Source organism: Mastacembelus armatus, chromosome 8 (genome assembly GCF_900324485.2).
Source record: "Mastacembelus armatus chromosome 8, fMasArm1.2, whole genome shotgun sequence".
Classification (NCBI taxonomy): domain Eukaryota; kingdom Metazoa; phylum Chordata; class Actinopteri; order Synbranchiformes; family Mastacembelidae; genus Mastacembelus; species Mastacembelus armatus.
Window position 1 is genome coordinate 3114329 of NC_046640.1, and position 25534 is coordinate 3139862.

Genomic DNA, 25534 nt, shown 5'->3' on the forward strand with positions numbered 1-25534 from the left:
ATCTTTTTAAAAACAGCACCATTTTCCCCCACAAGATCAGCACTTTTGCCTTCCACATAGGTTACTGTGAAAGGGCCCAGAAGGTTTGCCTCCAGCTTTCCACCCTTACGTTGCTGGCTCTGTATATTTTGCCGTCAGACCTTATCACCAACCACAAATTCAGGTCTGTCTTTGCTTTGAATCTCCACTGTCTCTTTTCTTGTACCTTTGCCACATTATCAAGAACAGTGTTCCTGATGTCATCCAGGCGCTCTATGTCTTTGGACACCGTCTCCTCATTAATAACGTCCTCAACACTTTTGTCCACCTATAAAAATAAGTTTGAATTCTTCAAACTGCACCACTGCTGCTATTTGGCCCAAAATATAATAGCAAAACACTTTTTGTTTGCACATTACATTACATTACATATAACATCATTACACTGCATCTTTAGATAAATTTGCAGTCAATCCTCAGTGTAACTAGATATAATTTTCATTTTTCACATACCTGGTAGTCCTCTGGAACCTCTGCAGCATATCGTGCCTCCTGAGCAAATATCAAAAAATACGGTGAAAATTTGGTGGTCATTTGTTTCTTGGTCCTCAGACCAAACATGATCGCATCAAGATACTGATCCCACGTATTTGGCTTTGTTCCAACAAGCTTGCAGAGAGCCCTGGAAAAAAAAAAGCACAAAATTTAAATTGTGGAAATTCTTTAATTAGCTATTCATAACAGCTCATACACAATATAATTTTTACACTGAGGTGGCTTGTCTCAATTGCTACCTCACTCAGTCACTTTCAGACATGCTGAAATAAACTGAAATATAAATGAAATCTCATAGTTTAGATCCAAAACTGTCTAACACGATGTGTTTAAGCTGTGCACAAGTATTGGGCTATCAGTACCATCTGACCACGTCTAACAGTCACAATATATCTGATAGAAAAATTAATAACTTAATAGGAGTCTACTGAACCTCCTGCTTTATCATGCGCTGGGCTGACTGGCACACCATACATTCTGACACCTGTATAAAACATAGATGCATGATAAGGTCAGAACAGCAGCAAATTCTGAATGTAACATATTATGTTTGTTACAGTTTGCCAACCCTCATTGCCAATGGTTGGCAACTAATTTTGTCTCAGTTGACACTATGATGCAATCACTTAAAGATAATGTACTGGTGAATATTTAATGAATGACTCCATTTGACTGCAATGTCACAAACAAACACAAAATGTCATTCAATATGGTTATGTGTTCAAATACATTAGAACTCGTTAAATGATACATGAAATAGTGGGTGAAATAACTGATTTGGAAATAACAAAGTGCATTCTTACCCATTTGTCAAGAAAAAACGTTTTAAAACAACACCACAAACCATTTTTGCTTTTATGTCCCTGCCCGGTCCCTTAATATAGTAAAGGCATCCTTCTAGAAGATGTGTTGGAAAAAATTGAACCTGTGAAATTATTGGCCAAGGAAAAAACATGCCCTTTTACAAATTTTAGTAGAGGGGTAGCTAATTAACAGATTCTTTTTAATTGTAACAGTTATATACATGTTAATTAATTTGACACCTAACCTGAATGTTCCTTCAGGGATTGATAAAGTTGATGTTATCTTAATGTTTAGTGATATAATGTTCTGATAAGTGGCATGCCTCCCTAGCTATATGTGTTAGCAGTAAAGTTAACCTATACTGGTAGTTTGACATGACACTTAAATGACTAGCAGTTTAATAAGATGACGAACTGTTTTCAATAGTATGGACTTATTTATGGACTACAGTTAGTCAAAGTCCTTCGATGCATCACTTATGTTAGGATGCTGGCGCTGCCCTAAATGATACCAACCTTCTAAAAGATACTTTGACGCTTTTCGTCGAAGTTTCCGTCTTCTGCCCTCTTGCCATTTCACTTCTGTATTTGAAATGAGTTTTGTAAAACAAAATCTCGGCGCACAATTCTGGGTCCATGTTTGCAATACAATTTCAGCTAATTAGAGAAGTTGCCAACTCACATTCACCTTTTCACGCAACAAGTACGTATGTAAAGTAGCTATATCCTGGCAGAGCAGGTCTGCCACATAATACACGCCCCTGGTAAGTCAGCTATATAACACAGTGGGACCAGACCATGTTAACGTGTAGTTATTTGATTTTATTTCTTTTAGCTTTGCTTTAATTAGTTAGTTCTTAGTTTTTTCTTCAGATGAAGCTAAATATCTAAATATATAAATGCACAGACACTAATGAATCTTATGGTTTTAATAATAATTGGGACTATTTGGTCATGACTTCATTTCATACATTTGATAATATCCAGCCTCATATCAACAATCTGTCCTGCATCCACCTCTCGCACTTAAACTGAACAAGTCACATGTGTTTCATGAGCAGATATTTACATGCGAATTAAACACAAAACATTCAGTGACCATCCCTAAAAGCCTCATCCTACCATAACGATCAGTCTATAACGCTTTTCTTAACAACAAGCAGCCTTTGGAAAGCGAGCAGATTTCAGGCAAATCCTGAGTTCTTAACGCGGAAACACGACTTAAAACAGAGTTTAGCCTTATAAAACACAGATGACATTAAACATTCAGAAACTACAATTAGGTTGGGATCTGTTATCATTGCTGATAAACCCGAAAAAAGCAAATGATGCCTTTAAACAGTCCTTTGCCTCAGAATTTATTGGTTGGGAGTTTTCACTTTGGTCAAGCGCGCTCCCGCGAGGTGCAGGCAAATCGCGGCAGGCAGAACTCGACATAACAAGCTCTACCCCGGTCTGTGCTTCACCGCCGCGTATGAAGTCTGTTGACCAGCTTATATGCATGTTGCAAACGCTAAACGCTAACAGTCGGTCCGTAGCGCGTGTATAACGATATCAGAAAATGTATACTTATGAATTAGCTTAGTTATCGTTCAAATGTGGAGGAGGATTAATGTTTAATTTGCTTGGTTGTGTAATAAAACAGCAGCAATTTCGGTGACATTCATTGAAAAGTTGTTGGCTGAGTTTGAATGTTTTTTTTTTCCTGCACACTGACTAAACCATCCTTGTCAGCTTTATATAAGATTCTGAAATGTATCCCCCGGGGGAAGTTGCTTAGATTCCAGGTTCTCCATGCAAGAATAGAAAATTGTGCACAAGAAAGTTGACACAGAGAATATAAAAAATAAAATAGAAATTTGTGTAACATAGCATGAAAATAAAAATAGTGAAAAGGTAAAAATTATATAACTAAAAATAGAAATGGTAAATACATATATGGTCAGATATGACCCATTTCACTTTAAAACCTTGTTTCACCATCCAAGGTATTTGTGGAGTTAGTAGACCAAAGACCATTTCATAACCATGACCCAGTGTATCGTTGTCCATCAACCTTCCAAAAGGGCAAATACACCATCTGCTGAGATTCAGAACTGCCTGGGGAGTTGTGCTATGGAGTTATGTTTTGTTCAACAACTTCACTTCAGGCCTTCATTTTGCCTGCAGGTAGCACGTGTTTCCTATTTTCACAACACCCAAATACACATAGCCTATTGACACATAAATTGATTATTTACTCAAAAATATGAAATATTTTCAGCTTGATCTGAAGTTAATGTAAGCATTGGTGTGTGTAGGGTAGATGGAAGATTACATAAGCCACAACAATAAATTAAATTCACATACCTGGTAACCAGTGCTACCATGTTCAGTGATTGTTATGCTAAGTAGACAGCCACTGCCTGTAAACTGAATATAAAGTTTTACATTATATAAATAATATTCTTGACTTTGGACCCACAGCTGTTCATCAACATCATGTGGGATCATGAGAAGACTGGCAAGATATCACCGCTTGGTGGGGTGCAGAGTTATATCCAGGCACAGGTAGGTAAACAGTTAGAGATTGGGTTTATTGCATGAAACCAAGTTTAGATCCATTGTAATGGTAATGTCTCATGTGAAGTTGTTGAGTAACATTTTGCATGCCTATGTCACTAGAATTAAGCCACTGTTTAATATTGTTTGTGTATATTGTGCATTTTGCCCTTTATGATCCAGACATTTTGGGATTAGGAATGAAAGTCTTCTGCCACAAGATCTTCAGCGCCTGTGAGTATTAATGTTATCCTGATATAAATACAATAAATGGATAATATGCACAGTTGCACATTGTTGGTCATAATTCTGCCAGTTTGTCAGCATGTTCAAATGTTATTTGTTTTCCTAAGAACTCACAATAACCCTTTGGTGGGAGGCGACCCATGTAAACATGAACGAACATACAAACTCCCCACCAAGCCCCAGCTGTGTGCTCACCCTGCAGACGATATTCTACAGGTAACTTTGATTACTTTGCAATAATACATTGGTGAAACATGATCTTTCCACATTTTTCTGATGGCAGTGCTAAGACATGCTAAGGTTGCATGTTTAAACAAACTAGCACTCTAAAAACTGACAGTAACACAGAATGTCTTATACAAGAAATTTAAATGAAGTTTCTATTAAATATAGTTCACTGTAAATGATAATCCAGTCATCTAATCACCCTAATGCTGATGTTAGGTCTGTGATTTTATTTAAATTCAAACACACTCCTGGAGCTTTACATGAGCCAAGAACCTAAAGATTTCAAACTAAACAAATACATGTGCAGGTAATACAGGTACCTGCACTGTAATTGTTATTACCTCCGTTATGCCATCTTTGCAGCTAAATTATTGTCATATTGATTGTTACAATGAAAGATATGACATGGCAAGGGAACCAGTGAAGGGAAGCTAAAATTAGTGTAATGTGGTAAAACTTTCTAAATTTAGTGAAAATTGTAGGTGCAGCCATTTGAAGACAAGTTAGGACAGGACAAGATAAGATTAGATGTGATAAGAGAAGATAAGATAAGATCATCTTTAATCAGTGAAGGGAAATTCAAGTATTTTTGTTGTGAAACTAATAAGTAGTAAGTAAGTAAAGTAGTCAGTAACAGTCCAGTTAACGCTGACTAATCATCTGCCGTTGTCTAAGGTGTTGAAGAGCCTGTTGGAAGTGGGGATGAAGGATCTCTTGTATTGTTCTGTCCTGCAACACAGTCAGGTGAGTCGTCAACAGCAGCTGCTTCTCATTTCAGGTTCATTCTAAGATTAGGAAAATGCAATGCCTGGTATTTTCTAGTGATTACACACTAATAACAACACATTTATGGATACAATATTTCTGATAATTGATTGCACTAAATAGGGCAGCACAGTGGGCAAGTGGTTAGCACTGCTGTCTCACAGCAAGAAGGTCCTGGGTTTCTGTGTGGAGTTTGCATGTTCTCCCTGTGCTTGTGTGGGTTTTCTCCAGGTACTCTGGTTTCCTCCCACAGTTCCAAAACATGTATGTCAGGTTGATTGGTGACTCTAAATTGTCCATAGGAGTGAGTGTGAGTGTGTGAGGTTGTTTGTCTCTATGTGGCCCTGTGATGGACTGGTGACCTGTCCAGGGTGGACCCCTGCCTTTCACCCTTTGACCCTAATTAGGAATAAGCAGGTATAGATAATAAATGAATAATTGCAATAAATATTACACATTGAAACTCCCCTCTCAAAAAACAATGTTTTTTTCAACTTGACCTCTCCAGGAATCACCCTGAAATTTTGCCTTTGTTCATATCTATACAACACCAGGGTACAAAAGCAAGGTATCTTGAGCCAGAAAATGACACTGTGATACCTTGCTTATAAAAACACCACAATAACAACACACACACATACACAGAAATTGAGATTATGTGTGCTACTGATTGAAAAGAACTTGTGTATCATGCAACCTGGATAAGATGATTCTGATTCTGATGACTGTAACTACAGCTGCATGAGGAAGACTGCCCACTGGCCATTAAAGTATTGCCTTCATACAATACTTTAATGGCACAAGATCAAGCCTACTTGGATGAGGGTGTTCCTGGAGCAATTGGGAAAGACACTTGTAAGTCCATACATTTGAAGAAGGGAGTACCTCCCCCATAGCAGCCTCTGCTATGCTTGTGAAAGCTATTCAGGGGACTGAATCTTGTCCTGAGTTCTTATTTGTAAATATTCTACCCATTCTACCTGAGTGTGGGGCAGGGAAGAGGAGAGGATGCAAAAGAACTGTCTCCCAAAAGAACTGTGAAACAAAAGAGCCTGCTGTGTGCTGCACGTGAGAAATACATCATCAAAGGCACATGTACACACACTTACATATTGTCATATAGTGCTAGACTTGCTTGATTTGTGTTCTTCACAGATTTGTCTCTTACTTTGTTCTAATTTGTAATTGTTTATATAGGCCACTTGGGCTGTGGGCAATGGCTCAAAAAGTATTGTACTATAGGCTATTGTATGTATGAATAATCACTATTTTGCCAAAACGTTACGTTTTTGTTATTATTACCAAAAATGTGTTATTGTTTACATTTTAAGTAATACAGTGATTTAAAAATTGTCAGAAATGATAGGTCGTTTCGTCATGCAGACTCTGGATCAAGGTGTGGTTACACTAGATGTTTCACCGCAGCAGTTTTAAGCTAGAGAGGAAAGTTCCACTTGTAAGTAATAAATGAAGAATATACAGAATTTTGATTCCCAAAATACACAGAAACCTACTCCTTATATAGAAATGAATGCGGGAAAACGGGACATTCGGAAAAACGGAAGTGATATCGTTTCTGCCAGAAAGAGCCGTCAACGTGGCGATTAATAGCCAATAAAAATGCGCCATAGAGTGTTTCACGTCTATGTCCCACTATTTATTGGTCAGAACGCTACTACACGCGTTGGTGATTGGGCATCTGAAAAATAAGGCCCGCCTTCAACGGGGATATTTAACGGTACAGAGTGCCAACGCGGACTGAGTTTCTGTCTACAGACTACAAAGGGAGGTGTTGCTGCAAGAAGCTGGTGAGTTCATTTGTGCTTGCCTTTAAAAAAGGCTTATTAACTAAATACTGAACTGCAGTGGAGGTGTTTGTCCTGCAGCTGGTAAAATCCCAACATGATGAGATTCCTGTAGACTGCAAGCCTGGAGGGAAATAGCGCATACTACATGCTCATTGATATCCCTGTAGTCATATTTATTTTTATTTTATGAATTCCTAAATGTTAATTTAGTCTACTGTATGTCTAGGTATTCCTCGAAGATGTGCTCTTGTTCTTGCTCCTGTTGTATTCTGCTTGTGTAAACATTTTATTAGTTAAAGAGCAGGATTTGTGTTACTGTGTGTATGATATAGTTCTTTGGCATTTTACATATTGGTTTGTTGTAAAATTAGCAACTGGGTGATGAAGGTGATTAAGACTACAAAAATGACTGTAGGATTCCATAACCTGTACGTGCTGTGCCAGAACATGTTAGTTAAACAAAAGCTCAAATATCTTGCTACAGCACTGACCAGTGTGTCTGTGAAAAACAATAGTTATTTAAGCTAATAATAAAAAAATACACACATTTTATCATTTTTGACTCCACCTTGTCCCCCACCAGTCAATAATGGTGCTGCTAAAGCCACTGGCATCCCTCTGGATCCTGGCTGCTGTTGCCTTTGCAGTCCCAGCTCAGGAAAAGCGCATCCATCACCATGCTGATCTTAGTGACCACGTCCATGATGATGCTCATGGCTTCCAGTACGACCATGAGGCCTTTCTGGGCAAGGAGGAGGCCAAGACCTTTGACCAGCTAACACCAGAAGAGAGCAAAGACAGATTAGGGTAGGCTTAGCTGACTTTCAGCACACATCCCACACTGCCACGTCTAAGAAGTCGCAGCTTTTAGCACTTCAGATTCGTTATTTATGTTTGTATTTATTTATCCCATTATTGCATGGAGAGATCAGATTATTTCAGTTTAGATAGCTACTCCTAAAGAGTGCTGTGATTGAAACACACAGTATTTCAACCTTAAACATTATCCACAACCCTGATCCCATTTCTACCTGCAGGAAGATTGTGGACCGCATTGACACTGACAAGGATGGGTACATCAGCCATGCAGAGCTGCACTATTGGATCAAACACCGGCAAAGGAGGTACATTGAGGAGAATGTAAACAAACATTGGAAGGACTATGACAAGAACCAAGACGGCAAGATAGGCTGGGAGGAGTACAAAAACACCACTTATGGCTACTATCTTGGTAATTCTTTGTGTAAAAGATGCACCTCCATTCTAATAGTCTAACTCATTCTTACTGCTTTAGTACATGAATGCCTGTAGTACTGAAAACGGAAGCTTTTTTTCAGATGAGGAGTTTGATGATGTTGAGGATAAAGCCACCTATAAATCCATGCTCACCCGGGACGAAAGGCGCTTCAAGATAGCTGACAGAGATGGTGATGGTATTGCAACACGTGAGGAGTTCACTGCCTTCCTTCACCCTGAGGAGTTTGATTACATGAAAGATGTCATAGTGCAGGTAGAATTTATTCTACTTCCAGAAACCTTGATGGGTATTTTTAGCCATGTTTTTAGTGATGGGCTTCATGGATGGCAATGTTAGATGGCACTCCACCACTTTGTTCCTAATTCAAATATTTTGACTTCTAGTAGATGGACTGGCACCACCTTTTATACAGAGAATGAGTTGTAATCATTTTGAGGACTGGTGGCTTTTATTTACTACCATTATTACGTCTGAATTTGAATTTAAAGCTTCAGACAGTGAGTGGTTGCTGCCTCTTGTTTTTTCACATAAGAGGTTGGCTGCTTCCACTGCAGCTTGCTGTAAGACCATGGCAACTGCAGAAATTACAATGAGGAAAAGTATGCAGGAACTTTTTTTATTGTACCTGAGTTCACTGAACAATTCACTTCTTCGCCAGCAGAGAGCAGACATATCAGTGACAAGAAATGCTATTACATAAACATCAGCTAACTAGAAACCATTTTCTCTAGCTCATCTGGATGATGGAATTACGAGATGCACAGCAACATCCTGTGGTGTACAGGTGCATCTCAATAAATTAGAATAGCATTAAAACAATTATTTATTTCAGTAATTAAATTCAAAAAGTGAAACTCAGTCATTACACCTACAAAGGTTTCCTGGGCCTTTAAATGGTCTCTGTGTGGATCAGTAGGCCACACGATCATGGGGAAGACTGCTGACTTGACAGTTGTCCAGAAGACGATCATTGACACCCTCCACAAGGAGGATAAGACACATAAGGTCATTGTTACAGAAGCTGACTGTTCAGAGTGCTGTATCCAAGCACATTAATGGAAAGTTGACTGGAAGGAAAAATGTGGTAGAAAAAGGTGCACAAGCAACAAGGATAACTGCAGCCTTGAGAGGATTGTGAAACGAAGTCCATTCAACAATTTGGGGGAGATTCACAAGGAGTGGACTGCAGCTGGAGTCAGTGCTTCAAGAGCCACCACGCACAGACGTATCCAGGACATGGGCTACAACTGTCTCATTCCTTGTGTCAAGCCACTCTTGAACCAGAGGCATCTTACCTGGGCTGAGAACAAAAAGGACTGGACTGTTGCTCAGTGGTCCAAAGTTCTCTTTTCAGATTAAAGTCAATTTTGCATTTCATTTGGAAGTCAAGGTCCCACAGTCTGGAGGAAGAGAGGAGAAGCACAGATTCCAAGTTGTTTGAGGTCCAGTGTAAGGTTTCCAGTATAAAGTAGTGGTTTGGGAAGCCATGTCATCCGCTGGTGTTGGTCAGTAAACTTGCCTGACCTAAACTCCATAGAGAGTCTGTGGGGTATTGTGAAGAGGAAGATGCGAGACATCAGACCCAACAATGCAGAAGAGCTGAAGGCTCAGAGCAACATGGGCTTCTATAACACCACAGCAGTGCCACAGACTGATCGCCTCCATGCGCCGCTGCATTGCTGCAATAATTCATGCAAAAGGATTCCTGACCAAGTATTGAGTGTTGTATGTTCATACTTTTCAGTAGTCCAACATTTCTGTGTTAATCATTTTTTTATTAGACAGAATAAGTAATATTTTAATGTTTCTGAGATACTGAATTTGGGGTTTTCATTAGCTGTATGTTATAATAATCAAACACCTGAAATATATATTAGTATGTGTATAATGAATATATATGAGTTTCACTTTTTGAATTGAATTAGTGAAATAAATCAACTTTTTGATATTTTTCATTGAGATGTACCTGTATAGCCTAGTGGTATCAGAATTAGCCTGGTGCTGCAGCAGCATTACACACTGTCTGAAAGCACCAAAATAGTCTGATTTACATCTTGGTTTGGTGCCTCCCAGGGGTCAAATGAAAATATTGATGTGGAAATTCATACAAACATATTGATCTAAGGAACAGACTGGTAACTTGTTATACCCTGCCACCTGTTTTGTCTGACTGCAGTTCATGTTGACCAGCAGTCATCAAGTTTCTGAGCTGCAGAGTCACTGTTGAATGACCACCACGCCATCAGACAAAATGGGTAAAATCCAGGTTAATGACAGCAGCTTTACTGTGAGGTTGGCTATATTGACATATAAAATGAGTATAAATCATACTTTATCACACATCTAAACTGCAAATGTGTATTTATGTAGCATTGGAGTGTTCCTGTGGATATTTTTCATGTCTGACAAGTGTGAATTCATGCATATAGATGTCTAGCCACTAAGAACCTGTTTACATGGTTTTCCACATCAGTATTATTTATTGCCCTCTCACACCTGGGGCCTCTACATTGTGGTTAGAATCTAACCAGCACATATAATTACAGTGAAATTTACATAAAAAATCTTATCGTTTTAGGTATTTAAAATATGCAGCCTTGTTTGTGGGAAGTAAATATTTTTCTCATTTAGGAAACTGTGGAAGACATTGATAAGAATGGAGATGGCAAGATCAACTTAGAGGAATACATTGGTGGGTGCTTTCGCTTTTCTCTTCTACACTTCTCCTCCTAATCTGGAAGTGATTTGTCTTAAATCCATGTGTACATCTGCCCCACAGGGGACATGTACACACCAGAGAATGGGGAGCATGAGCCTGACTGGGTCCAGACAGAGAGGAAACATTTCTCAGAGTTCAGAGATACCAACAAGGTAAAAACTGCCAAACTATTCAAAACTGGACTGCTTAACTACTATGTGTGTGAAGAAATTGTAGTTACTAGCAGTGCAGTAACCTATGCAGTCTGGAATAAATGCAAATACCAAAAATAAATGACAACAATGTATCAAGAACAGATAACAGTAAAAGGGGTCTCTGGCAGTAAACCTACATGGAATTAACAGCTGAAGCTGCAGTTTCTCTCAGATTTATAGAAATTCATAGTTAGTTTCAGGTTATTGTTTAGCTGCTTAAAGCACAACTAGAATTTTGGTTAATATTTAGTAGCTTAAGGGTAGCATAGTGTGACTAATTAATTATGTTTATTTAACCCAGTTAACCAGAAATGCAAACATATTTCCATTCTTCTGCCAGAACAAAGGAAATCATCTGTAAAGCTCTAAAAACAAACTCCACCTGTAGCCTCAGTTGTACTGTGAATTAAACCAGGAAGAAAAATCATTTTGTGGTTATTTTTCTGTTTTGACATGCCAAGGGGATTTGTTTTTCTAATGTCTGACAGAGCTGCTCTTATCGTTGGTCAGGTCCCCAGTAATGTATTTGTGTGTTGTGTAGAACGGCTACCTGGATGCCGATGAGGTCGCCCAATGGATTTTGCCAGGAGAGGTTGACCATGCCGACAACGAAGCCAAACACTTGATTCATGAGACAGACACTGACAAGGTACACTTGTCACTGCACAAACACCTCTGTCACAGACACTGTGCCATTGACACACCATAGAAACTGTTTTTGGGTGTATTTTGCTCTAACATGTAAAACAGCTATCAGCTGATTGATTTAATCTGGGTGATAGTCATCTATGTTAAAAGGTTTCAGATGAGTTTGAAATGTCAGATAGGTTGAAGCGTATTTAATGTACCAACACAGCACTTTTTACGACCCTGTCCATTTCAGCACTAATATCATACACTAATACTGCAACTGACAAAGGTCAGAGGTTTGTTGCATCTGCTAGCCAAGTCTCATAGTGAAAGAGACCAACTTCTTGGTCTAGGTATACAGTCATACCCTGTATGGCTTAGGCCATTTCTACTTCCATCAAACTCAGGCTTAAAACATGCCTTATAGAGTAAATCACAGTTCAGGATACATCGTGTGACACCGAGTTACGTCACAGATCAAGTCGACATCTGGAAATAGGAGGAATGAAAAACTGTACATATAACCCCCACCCCATCCCACCACCCATGTTGGCGGAGTGGTTTAAGATTACTTGACATGAGATGAATGATTTCGGTAATGCACTTCTGCTTTAGACTATAATTTGTATCATTAGAAATGCGAAGCAACTTGTATATGTTGGACGACGACAGAAAATACCTGGTTGCAACTTTCAGTCAGTAAAATAGGTTGCTTTTTTAATAAGTAATTACTCAGTAGCAAAAGTAATAGAAGTAACTGCAGTATTTTTTGACAATATAATGAATGTAACATTTCTAATACAATATGTATTTGAATTTAATTAATAATTTATATTTACTGAATTTCTGCAACCCTATGAGCCCTTCTCTTGATAGGCAGTAGTAATGTAGGTCTACAGTTTATGTACACCTAGCTAAATTTGTAGTCTGAAACAACAGACCTGCAATTTGTACCTCCATTAACCTTGTCATAGAGATGTTTAATTTAATGTGTCGTTTGTAATGGCAGCACAATGTAGCTGAAAAATATGAATGCCTTTAATCATCTCAAAATTACACAAATCAAGTCACATAAATCACAGACCAAATGGTATAAAAAAACAAAAACAAAATGAAGAATAAAAAAACCAAGTAGGAACCATTAACTCAAATAAAACAAACTGTGATTGGAGACTGAGGTAAAGGGCTAGAACCATACTATAACTACAGAATGGTATAAGATTAATTTATTCCTTGTCTGTGCTGTTGATTACATAAGTTAATTTGATGAAACTAATTGGGTTTATTGTGAGTTAATTATTAACAAGCTTTTTTCTGTGTCTTGCTTTCTCTTAATTCCTGTTTTCCATCATCTCATATATTCCCTCCTCCTCTTTCTGTAAATCACGAACCAATGGAATCTGCTGATCAAACAACAGGACGAAAAAATAACGAAGGAGGAGATTCTGGCAAACTGGAACATGTTTGTGGGCAGCCAGGCGACCAATTATGGGGAAGATTTAACGAAGAGGCATGATGAACTTTGATGAGCAGTTATGTTCCAAAAGAAGCTCATCTGCATTTATACTTTACTACTATGGGGTTAACAGTGGTTATGGGTGGGGTGGGGTGGGGACCTAGATTCAGTAAAGCATGGGTCTGACTCTAACGTATGCTGTAGTCAAGGGTATAATGAGGTACCCTTGTTCAAACATGCACATACACAACTTCACATTCATGTACACTTACTTCAGCAAGCAGTCACATACTGTGTATGTGAGTAAAGGTAATCCTACACACACACACACACACACACACACTTGTCTCTCAGTTATTTACAGACTATAGAGATAGAATATCGCTGTTACCCAGTGAAACTGCATATTCTAAATATCACATTCTGTGGATAATGCCCAACATGCACTAGCATCCAGTCTAAACACTTTTCCAGGAGCCACAGAGGTTCAGAAGTGGTCCCAACACATGGAGACACAATTGTTCTTATATTTAAAAAGAGACCATTAGGGAATTTTGGACTTGGTTACATATGTCTGAAAACATGTACTTTTGCAAATGTAATTAAGAAAAGAGGTGATTTGGTGACTCAAAGGCTGTTACTGACTTTTTTGCAGCTTAAATAAAGTCTTTTTTTTATACAGTGTGATTGTAATTATAAATATCAATAGTATAGCTCTACATTTGTGTATTCTGCTGGTGTGGCAGATTTCTTACAATTTTCTGCGTACAATGAGACCTAACGTAGTTTAAAGATCTTGGTGTTAAACCTGCTTAAGCAGAAGTGAGTAAATTCAAGCTGAAGTGTATTCTGATGATACAACATTATGTTGTCACATTTCTGTAGTGTGATTATTTCAAATTCAATTTAATATTTTACATTTTTGTTTTACACAACTTTGGTCAGACAAATGTCACTTTGAAGATCATTTTATTTTCTATGCCATTTTCACATACATGCGATGTACTCTATGTACAAGCATACAGTATATCGACACTGTAAAATATCCTTATAATATTGTGATACTTATTTCAGTGTTCATGCTCTGCCCTAAGAAGTGGCATTCTGGCACAGGAGAAAGGTGGGGTTACCAAAAATGAATGAGCGGAGCAGGTTGTCTCAGTTTCAGCCACAACACCTACTGAACCACAGTAGGTTTTAGTTAACCTTCCCATCTGAAGGCACCAGGAGAATCATTACACAGTAGAACTGTGAATTGAACTCATGATCTGCTGTTATCTGACCCAAATATCTTTTGTTAACAGCAAAGTCTTTGACAGCCTGCTGGTAGTAAATAGCTACTATGCAGAGCTGTAGTCTATAGAAGGTTTATAAGTTATTCAGCTGGAATACTGAAAGTCAAATTCAAGCTAATTTTACAGCTTTAACCTGAGTTTGCACAGTGGTCATGGTACCATAGATGTTTAAACTTCCTGGAACAAGGAAGTAAACAGACCTTGACGAGATTTTTTTAGTGTTACTCTAAAGCTAACTTTAAAGTCAACATGTACTAAAAGTCTTTTAAGTGTCCTGAGAGGATTAACTTTTATATTAAAAATTCTGTCAAAAATTTGGTTTGAAACCACTACTGCAGTGGCCTCTTGGGAACTGCAGAGTGTTCCTCAATGTTCACACACTTGTCATCTTTAGTTATCTAGCCCCACTGATATATTAATACTGAAGTATTTTTTCCCTCTCGCTTTTTGGGGCTTTTGTTACCATTTGATGTGCAGAATAAAAATATACCATTCCTTTCTATTTTCTGCTCTGTTTGCCAGGATGGTCGACTGACGCTTTCTGAATTGTTTGACAAGATAGACTACATCAAAACCAGCACCATCACAGACTATGGAGGCATGATAATGGATGGCCATGATGAATTGTGAAAACTTTATAGCAGCATTAAAAGGAATAATGTTTCCCGTGGTGTTTTGGAAATGCATCTAGCTTATAAGGATATGACTATGTCCTGTAAAGGTGAAGTGAAGCAGTGCAGACCTGATTTCCAATTCTAAGTTACATGTTCAGAGATGCACCAACTGTACTTTTGTCTGCTCTTGTGTATAGATGAATTTAAACTCTGAAACAAAATACAATAAAAACAGCCATCCATTGGTTAGTTTATTTTATTGTAAACTACTTGAAACTTACTTAAAGTCAGTTCCAACATATCTGCTTCATCTATGTTCAAAACACTGTCACATTAATGTGTCAAATGTATTTAAAGCTGCAGGCTAAAGGCTACATTATACACACAATAACTATAGTTAATATCCATACATGGAGACAGGTACCAGCCTAAAAAGTAAACTGTCAATACAGAGAAGGAATCTGTTAGAAAAATATACCATCCTTTTACACGCCACAGAACTACAATGAGAGTGTATATGCAATTACTATGACAGAACTGGTCAGTCACACCTGCATCACAGGACGAGCCTCTTTGGCACAGAGGTCAACCCCAGATGCAGCGAAGCCGGTTCCACCCTGTAGAAACAGACCATGACAGACAGTCAGCACCACAAGTTCATGTCTTGAGTCCAGGAACAGTTTGTAGAAATCTGATGAAACTGGTAATTGATATATCGTCTTCCTGCATGTTCCTCCAGCTCTACACTTACAAATACACATACCCTCTGCAGCGTTACGATGTCTTTGTCAGTTAGTTTGTCTCCAGTTACAGGATCAATCATGTCCTTCTTGATCAACCTCTCCACACATTCTAGAGTCACGACATTACCCCTGAATACAGGATATAGAGCATGTTACTACCACAGTCTTAACAGACAACACTTAATATCAATAAATAAATTGAATTAAATTGTATTAACATGTTAGAGCAGAGGTAGACATTGTGGCACTCACGAGGGTCGCAGAACAGCACAGGGAACACTGTTGCCCAAAACGTCTCTGGTTACTGAACATACATACCTGTCCTGAAGACAATGGCCAGGGTTTTATCATAAAAACATCACTTGAATATATCAGCTTTATTTGTCAAGCAATAAATTACATTTTTGGTAACCCATGGGCAATTTCACAATTTTCACTTCAGAAACAAAAGATTAGTTAATCTGAATCTGGGTATATAAAAAAACAAAAGAAAATATTAGTCATAATATAGCCCCAAAATATTGTGATTTGGGTCTTTTAGAGGTATTTGTTGATAAAAGTAACAATCCAATAAATCACTTTCTTGGTTTCTTACAGTTCACCTTTGAACTTTAACTCTGCTTTTCATTTCAAGTTTTGAGGTAGGCATCGCTATATTTTAGTTTTGCATAATCCTCATCAAGTGGGTTGCACCTTGCTAAATGTGGGTTAAGTCGTTTTAACAAGTTATTACCAAGGTGTCATGCCTGTGTACTATTGGCGCCTACTGTTACCATTGCCCACTCTGTCTGATGGTGTTTACATAAACTGACCTGGCGGGTGAGTAGGGCCACTCGGTCCAGGCTTGGATCCAGCGGGGTGAAGCGCACTGTGATAAGGTCATTCATTTTAATGGGTCGTCCTGACATGGGACACAACACAGCCTTACTCTGAGAGACATCACAAAAGGACACAGAAGAGATTTGATGAAAAGGCTGGTGTCTGTATGTTACATTACACATTCTGCTCTTCAGCAGGAGAAAGCAGCAGTTGATAGCCAAAGGCAGATTTACATCTTTTGATTTCTGCATTTAACACAGTGCCAACATTAATAAAAAGATACACTAAATAAGAAAACAGACAGTGGTTCTGTGTCTCTTTTACCATAAAAGTATTTTTTATTCAATCCCAGAACAGTGTTCATCAAACTCATGCCCCGACCTGACATGGCAAGAGATGCCACTCACTGGTTTCTTGAGAAGAGTGGGTTTGGCCTCTGGTGTCAGAGAGGGAATCCAGAAACTAGGCAGACTTTGGCTGGAAGATGCAGCTGAACTAGCAAGGGATGTCTCTGAGCTGCTGTCTGTCCTGCTCTTCTCAGTTTCTTTGCTTTGCCCTAAACAGAAAAAACAGTTGTACTTCTTTTTTTAATATTCAAACTACTTGAAATTATAATAATAATCTAAATCAGACAGCTCAGTGTGGATGTGGGCATGCAGTAGACAAACACCACAGACATTTACCAGATGTGAATGGGTTGATGGGTTTGGACACAATGCTGTTCTCCCTGATTTTAAACCGCTCCACCCTCTCTCTTTCTTCTGATTTGGACTCAAATTGGCTGTTGCTCTTCTGTGCTTGCTTCTGCTTTTCATATGCCTAAAGAATTAGGAGGAGGAAAATACAGCTGAGTACTAAGAATTTCAAGAAAGAACAGACAATTGCCTTTAAATTTAACACCAACAAAAGACAAAGAATTTCTCTTTATGAAATAGCCTGAATATATGTGTGTGTGTGTGTGTGTGTGTGTATGTGTGTTGGCAAATCGCACATTTTTTGTGTTTAAGAAAGAGGAGCACCATAGCTAAGACCACATTACCAACATGTGGAAGACGACTGTAGTTGACAAATGTCAGTAAACCAATAAAAGCAAAAACTGATGGTTAGACTAAACTGGTATAGACTGGAAACAGATTTTTCTACATGCACAGCAATAATCCAACTATGGACGTTATTCTGAGTAAAACAATTTTCTGATTAAGGTGTTTACATGAGTTGCACGAGAATATTCCTTTCATGTTCCTGTTCCATGTTATAGAGCATAGATTGATTAATGACACATCTGTCGGCCTACGTCATGCCATCTAACCTTCTTCCCTCTATAATTTTGCTTTGGCTATCATCATACAGTTTGTTATGATGCCATATACTGGGTATTACATTTTTAATTTTACAGAGGCTTGAAGTGCAGTTAGGCTTATTTACTTGTCATGCAATACGTGCACGCGTTCTCCAAAACAATGGGCATATTCTGTACTTCATTCGGCAACGTTATGCCACCATGACAAACACGGAGCTACTGGATGAGAGTAGGAAGTAAGGGCTGGTGGGAAAGAGTCGTTCTGTTGGAATTTAATGATGCCAAATGGTATCCTGTTGCAAAATGCAGCGAAAATGCTCACAGAACGTTCATGTTGTGATTAAGGTGTTTACATGCATTTCATAATACGACTAAAACAGGAATACTCCACGTCTTAATCCGATTATCGCTTACTTCGACTATGACGTTAACCGGATTAAGGTAATCGGAGTAAACGTGGAGTATTCCTATTGTAGTCACATTATGAAACGCATGTAAACACCTTAATTGCAATATGAACATTCTGTGAGAGTTTTTGCTGCACTTTGCGACAGGATACCTACACACACAGCACATGCGAAAATTTTCCTTTCATTCGCTGTCATCAAATTCCATTAGAATGACTATTTCCCACCAGTCCTTACTTCATACTCTAATCCAGTACCTCTGTGTTAGTCTTGTTGGCATAATGTTGACATATGAAAGTACAGAATATGCCCGTTGTTGGAGAAGATGCCATCATCTATGTGCATGTATTGCATGACAAGTAAATAAGCCTAAATGCACTTGAAGCCTCCATCATATAAAAATGAAATACCCAGAATGGTACATGGTACCATAACGAACTGTATGATAATAGGAAGGGCAGATGTGAAATTATAGAGGGGGAAAAGGTCAGATGGCGTGACGTAGGCCGACAGATGTGTGTTATTAATCGGTCTATGCTAAATAACATGTAAAACTGGAACATGAAAGGAATATTCTCAAAGCAACTCGTGAACACCTTAATCAGAATATTATCTTACTTGGAATAAAGTCGGATTATTGTTGTCCATGTAAACGAAGAAAATGAAGAGAACTTTGAAAAAATTATGATGTGGCTGCATGTCAATAAAGTGCGGGAAGATTTCTGTGGCCTAAAACCTTATCTGTAATCATTTAGATTAAATGTCAATGTAGGTGAATACATAGCAGAGCTTCTGTCATGAATCTAGACTTATAGTGAATAGTTATTTTATCACCTCAGCATATCAGCTCAGGAAGAACTGCTGGTGAACAGAAAGTATTTATAAGATGTGTTTAAAATGACTTGCTTTTTCAATTGTCTGATAGATTTAAGTCTTACCTTCATTTTTTTGGCAATTTCTGTCTTCTGATGCAGAATGTATTCAAGAATGGCCTGTTTTTCATACAAGTATCCATCTGGGCTGAGGACAGCATCAGAAGAAAAACACACAACGTTTATTTATGTGGTCACATTTTCAGGTTAGAGCATGCCTGTGTTTTTGAGTGTGTGTGTTTGAAAGAACTACTGTACGTACGTCACCACAGGATCCTGACAAGGCTGCAGTGTCAGGCAGCAGCAGTCAAAGTCTTTGATAGCATTTTTGCCCAGTCGAATGCTTTGTGTCCCATAACCAGATGCAGCTGACCAGGATGAAAGCAACATATGACAGTTACATATGCATATAGATACATATGTACAGATTAAATGACATATGACACAGCATCTCAAAAAGTGCTGATTGAACTGGATGAGGAAATGCCTAAAATTGAAATGTCAGAATTGCCACTTTTGAGCATCAAATTGCCAATCACAAAATCCATTTTCAAATTAAATGACCACATTGCACATTGAATTGCCAAATGCAAAATGAATTGCAAATTAAAAGAGACCATAATCCATCCATCCATCCACTATACTATATTATTCCTAATTAGCATCTTGGGGATCTGCTGGAGCCTGTCCCAGCTCTCTTTGGGAGAAAGGCAAGAGTACACCCTGGACAGGTCACCAGTCCATCACAGGGCCACAAAGAGTCACCAATCAACCTAACATGCATATTTCTGGAATATGGGTGGAAACCAGCGTACCCGGAGAAAATCCATGAAAGCACGGGGAGAACATGCAAACTCCCCACAGAAAGGTCCCTGCCAGATTACGAACCCAGGACCTTCTTAGTGGTTAGCACTGTTGCCTCACAGCAAGTCATCATGCTGCCCAAAGAGACCATAATCTCACAGCAATATGACTTGCAATTGATTAAACATTCTTTTTTATTATTTTAACCAAAATAATTCAAAGTGAATTGAGTACTGAATTGCCCTTGTGAATACTTAACTGTCACTTGCAAAATGCATTTCCAAATTGAATGCTAAAATTGCATATTGAACAGCCTGTTGTGAAAATGAACTGAAAATCGAATAAATAAGCAAAAAAAAAAAAAAAAAAAACCTTCCATACAACCATGTCTTGCACCCCCACAGTAATAGCTCTACACCCGTTGGGAACCACTGCCTAAAGGAGTAGAAAGGATGTGATGCACTCTGGGGGTGTATGATATGATATATAATTGCCAGTTCTTTGGGCCACACTGGAACATTGATCACTCCATATCTATCATTAGGTTACGGTGGATTCATTGTTCAGCGCAAGCTGCGGACTGCAATATGTATAGTTCCGCAAGTGGACAGGCCATGGCCAAACAATATCTGATGAGCAATATCGGACTCAATACTGATAATGGGTTGGATCTGGCCCATCTCTTATTAAAATAGGGTTCTTTCATCTGTCGACTGATAAAAGAAGGTCATTGGTCACCTTGAGGAGTGCAGTTTCTGTGCTATGTAAAGCCCTAAAACAAGACTTTAAATTTCCCAAAGAGGTTGCTTTGACACATGAAAGCTAAAAGCTGGGTGGAAACCACTTTTCCTTAGAACTACAGGATGGCTTGGAAGTTGGCCTAAAATTGTTAAAAGCTGAAGGACCAAGAGATATTATGCACTGGTAGGTTTTATGTGAGTAATAACCTCAGCTAAAATTGATAATGATAATGAAATGGGGTTATTAAAATTATTAAAAGGGCAATGAACATTCTTACTAGTATGTAAAACATAGCCTGAAGTGTTATCGGCTGTCTTATGTCCAGTATTTTTCTGATATAAGAGTCAAAATGTCACACAGTTCAGAGAGAAAAGACAAGGTGAAGTGGTGACTACAGAATCTGTCACCTTAACCCTGCAATTCCCAGTGTTGAAATATTTCAACATCACTTTTAACAATTCTAAAAAATGGCCTGCAAATGTTTCTTTTTTCTCAAGACCACATTTACATAGTTAATGGGTCCTATTGTTTGTCCTCACAATGCTATTGGATAGAAGAAGTGTTTATAGATCCGGTCATCTTGTGCACCTTATGGTCTATGTTGTAATTCTACAACGTTGGGCCAGAGTGGTAGTCAAAATAGCCTGTGCACCTTACACATTACATAAGGACACTGCATTGAAAATAATTGTAGTAGCAATTTAAAGTGTTAGATGGTTCATTGTAACTAAGTCCTAAAGGTGCTTTTCTGTTAAATTTTTCGTAGTTTAGCTTATAAATGGAGAGCATAATAGGCCAGCCAGACAGTATTGTTTGAATGTAGTGGAATTTTGCATTTTCATTGAAATGATAATACTCTGACCTACCACCCTGTCTATTTTTTCAGTTTATCTACTACAATATAAGACCCAAGATTATTACTCATGATATTTACTGTTGCGGGGCTAAGTAAACAATCAACCCTGCAAATGAATGCTTGTAAATGTTCTGCTTCAAACTAGGCCCAACGTTGCAACAGGACAACGTGTCCCTAAAAACTTACTAAAATGTAAAAAATTGAAAAACCTTTCATTTCTACATCAGAGGCCTCCTAAAACAATATCTGAGAGGTCCAAATTTTTTTTTTCTAATTTTTTTCTTAATTTTGACACTACATTAAATAAAACCCAGGGATCTGTTAAAATTATGTGAGAATAGAAACTCTGGCCTCTTTAACTGCTTCCTATTATAATTTCATTTTGTCCCTTCAGCTCTCATAAAATACATGTAGACCTGTTTTCTTGCATTTGCCTTCTATTTTCTGAAAGTCACTTTTTAAAACTTAGGTTGGTTCATGTAGTGAGGGTTATGCGGTTTGTTTTGCAAAACCAGATCAAGAGTTTTACCTTTACAATGTGTGGGTTTCTATACTCCCTAAGTGATGCGAAAAGATTCTAAAATATCCATAAAATCTCACACACAAGAGAAGGGTAGCATGTACATGCGTGGACAAAATTGTTGGTACCCATCCATTAAAGAAAAAAAAGTAAGAGTAAGAATAAAAGACAAAAGTACATACTCTGTGTATGAATTGTGCTATATAAACTTGCCTTGCCCAGCTACAGTTTAAGGCATTTTTTTACACCTGTGCAGCTAAAACTGAAGCCATAATGTGTTTGTCAAAAAGAAACAGGTCCCCTCTACTGTGACTCAGCTGGTCACACAGAGATGGAAACTGAAATGACAAATGACAAGAGTTTTTTTTGTACAAAAGGTGTAACTGATATGATAATTTAAAGAAATTTTGAGAGTTGTTGCCAGCCAAAGCTGTGTTTCTGGATGTATGCCAGACCTGAGGGATTGTGAAAATACAGAACATTAGGTTTCCACCAAATTTTCCCTACAGGGCCCCTTTCACATTTCTGCTCTTTAAAAATGAAAGTAAAATCACAGAAATATTTCCAGTAAGACGCTGATGCAACGAAAATGCCTGCAAAAGAGAAACGCTGCAACAGTTCGGGGTCCCCCCACAGGCCTGGCGCACTTCCGTTGTGTTTTCTCTTTTGCAGGTGTTTTCGTTGTTGCAGCATTTCTCTTTTTCAGGTGTTTTGGTAGTTGCAGCGTGCTTGCCTTTGTCGGCCACCATATTATAGCCTTAAGAAGCACCAAATACAAAAACACAGACCCCCTCCATTGGAACAAAAACTACCTCATGACAGCAGCTCATAGACTGACTACCCTGACATGATCTGCTCTCCAGCATGTGCAGGTTAGGTCTTATTTATCATGACTCATAAGCTGCCTTGATATGACGTTTTGTGTGGCCGTGTGTAAGATAAGGGATAAAAGGTATCGCATGTGTTTTACCAGTGTTTTGCTGATGACTTATTGATCCAAGAACTCGGTATCTTTCAAACTTCGCCAATACCTCAGCAATAGGTTATCTGTTGTTGTCGCCCAGCACCCCTAGGGGCAGGCTGTAATGTGGATACTCACCTGTATCTTTCTTTTTCTCGTGATACGTGTAGACAGCTCCCGCCGTACAGTTCTTTCCATGGCGAGTCATTGTGCTTTGTTTTTTCTTGAGCTAACGTTAATCTAGAAGTGCTGGAAGGGAAAAACGAGTTAGCTGTTTGCTGTGAGCACTGATGCTAACATCCACTGCTAAATATATATATATACAACACCTATAAACAGATCTATGTATTCAAAAAAACGTTATATTAGAAAAAACAAGTTAAAGCTGAATTCGTCAGCAGTGCTATCGGAAACACTTTAACTTGAGAAGACGTGCTCGTTTAACACGCAAAACCAACCTTACAATTTTTGCTTCTTCTTCCGCTTTCTTACAACTGCGTCTTCTTCCGCTTTCTTCTTCTTCCTTTTTTCATTCGCGGGTCGCAACCGGCTTTTGGAGGTGCATACCGCCACCTACTGTACCGGAGTGTGAATTCTTTAGGGTGAGTACTTCAGGTTACAGTCTAAAAAAACAACAACAAAAAAAATTACACTCCATGTATTAACCCTGTGTCCTTGAGGTACCCCATAATGGCCTTGCTACACTCTTTGGTGTTGTCACTCTTTCCTAGTATTCCTTGTAGATTCCAACCTCTTCCTAACTTGCATATTTTATCCTTTAGCACAGTCCTCTGTGGTGCATATTTCCTGCATTCTATTAAAATGTGCTGTACATTCTCAATAACACCATACACCTCACATTTGTCTGTTCTCTTTACCCATTAAATAAAGTGTTTTCCTCAAGTCCATGTGCCCTAGCCTAAGCGGGGAACACACCACTTCCTCTCTCCTACACCTCCCTTGAAATGCCATCATACTGACTGACTGCTGTATATTGTACAAGTGTCTCCCTCTATTGTCTGTATCCCACCTGCTTTGCCATGACCCTTTCACCGCGGCTGTTATTAAGGCTTTCACTTCATCTCTTCCAAATGGTACTTTAATAATTTCTTCATTTGCTAGTTTAAGTGCCATTTTTGCTATGTGATCGGCCTTTTCATTCCTCTCTATTCCCACATGTGCAGGTATCCAACAAAAATCTACAATAATTCCAGCTCTTTGTGTTCTCCCTAGGGTTAGGTGAATTTCTATTATTATGTCACCTCTACAGGTTTCCTTTGCATTTATTCTGCTTATAGCTGCAGCTGAGTCTGAGCAGATAACAACTCTGTGGCTGAACCTCCTCTACCCACTATAGTGCCAGCATGATGGCAACTATTTCTGCTGTGAATACTGACAGGTTATTAGTGATTCTTTTACAGATTGTTATATTTAACTTTTCGCTGCCATCTCAGTCATTGACCCTGCATGCTGCAAAAGTTGTACTTTGTTGCTCCACAGCTGATTCACTGGTCATTGGGTGAGTCCAATCCAGTTAGCAGTTGACCCAAACACAACTTATTTATAATATAAAGGATCATCATTGCTTGATGAATCGTTTGCAAGGAGCCCTTCATATCTCTGCTTGTCACTGCTACCTAAACAATGGAGGATAATATTTAGCTTTTTCACAGTTACAGACCCTTTTATCTATATGGGTGCTCCATGTTAACTTTCATTCATCATACACACAGAGTGTGAAGCCCTCAGGTCTCTCTGACAAGTACTAAATCCACACTTACCTGCCAACTGAACAACTTGAGTTGATACCCTCTGAATTTGAGAAAGCAAGTTTTTCAGTATTTTTCTCTCCTCCAGATGGCACTATCATCTGCAAGTAGAGCCAGTCCAAACCTGGGGCACTTTTTAAAAGATGCCATTAATCATGACTAAGCCTTGGGGATACAATTTTTAATATTGACACTTTCACCAAACACTCTCACCTGATCACCTAATCTCTGGAAATCTTTAGTCCAATGAAATATTCTGCATTCAGTATACTAACCTAGTCGTTCCCAATCATTCCATTACCTTGCACATAATTTATGTTAAATCTACAGGTTTGTAAGATGATGGACTAGATAGATCTTTTCCTGATTTCAAGATTGCAACTGACACAGCAATACTTCCATCAAAGAAAAACAAAACACATTGTATACACAACGTCCTACACCATCATAATACAATATCTATAACATCGGTGTAATTGAAGAAGTCAGCCACATCCATATCCTCACCTCATCCTCCATCTCAGTGTTATGGGATGGATTCTTCAGTTCTGGTTGTGGACTTTTATTTTGGTTAGTTTCCTGTGTTTCTTAGGTTAGTTATAGGTAGCTTTGTGTTTCATTAGGTAAATTACTTTCACCTGTGTTTAATTA

At 38.5% G+C, this 25534-nt stretch overlaps 2 protein-coding genes across 4 annotated transcripts; one reads left to right on the forward strand and one right to left on the reverse strand.

The window, feature by feature from the left end:
- The first annotated feature begins 6821 nt into the window (after positions 1–6821).
- Positions 6822–15336, forward strand: rcn3 (reticulocalbin 3, EF-hand calcium binding domain). 2 transcript variants are annotated; one of them, XM_026324801.1, is made up of 8 exons: positions 6822–6925; positions 7509–7732; positions 7963–8156; positions 8263–8435; positions 10815–10875; positions 10963–11054; positions 11638–11745; positions 15000–15336. In XM_026324801.1, exons 2-8 carry the CDS (start codon positions 7515–7517, stop codon positions 15105–15107), a joined length of 954 nt encoding a protein of 317 aa, XP_026180586.1. In that variant the 5' UTR covers positions 6822–6925; positions 7509–7514; the 3' UTR covers positions 15108–15336. The 2 variants fall into 2 exon arrangements, with proteins under 2 accessions (XP_026180586.1, XP_026180585.1); XM_026324800.1 differs by lacking the exon at positions 15000–15336 and adding an exon at positions 13145–13866 and having other exon boundaries at positions 6823–6925.
- nosip (nitric oxide synthase interacting protein) lies at positions 15330–23713 on the reverse strand. 2 transcript variants are annotated; one of them, XM_026324802.2, is made up of 10 exons: positions 23573–23713; positions 23253–23363; positions 19495–19600; positions 19299–19380; positions 17337–17472; positions 17061–17209; positions 16647–16763; positions 16087–16157; positions 15855–15963; positions 15330–15708 (listed from the first exon to the last, which is right to left on the reverse strand). In XM_026324802.2, exons 2-10 carry the CDS (start codon positions 23320–23322, stop codon positions 15637–15639), a joined length of 912 nt encoding a protein of 303 aa, XP_026180587.1. In that variant the 5' UTR covers positions 23323–23363; positions 23573–23713; the 3' UTR covers positions 15330–15636. The 2 variants fall into 2 exon arrangements, with proteins under 2 accessions (XP_026180587.1, XP_026180588.1); XM_026324803.2 differs by having other exon boundaries at positions 23578–23617.
- Between the last annotated feature and the right edge of the window lie 1821 nt (positions 23714–25534).

Coding starts and splice junctions, on each gene's coding strand:
- rcn3 (XM_026324801.1), top strand. CDS start 7,515: ATGGTGCTGCTAAAGCCACTGGCATCCCTCTGGATCCTGGCTGCTGTT. Junction 11,055..11,637: donor AGTTCAGAGATACCAACAAG/GTAAAAACTGCC, acceptor TGTGTTGTGTAG/AACGGCTACCTGGATGCCGA. Junction 11,746..14,999: donor ATGAGACAGACACTGACAAG/GTACACTTGTCA, acceptor TCTGTTTGCCAG/GATGGTCGACTGACGCTTTC.
- nosip (XM_026324802.2), bottom strand. CDS start 23,322: ATGACTCGCCATGGAAAGAACTGTACGGCGGGAGCTGTCTACACGTAT. Junction 19,601..23,252: donor CGAGAAAAAGAAAGATACAG/GTGAGTATCCAC, acceptor CATCCTGGTCAG/CTGCATCTGGTTATGGGACA. Junction 17,473..19,298: donor AAATTGCCAAAAAAATGAAG/GTAAGACTTAAA, acceptor CTAATTCTTTAG/GCATATGAAAAGCAGAAGCA.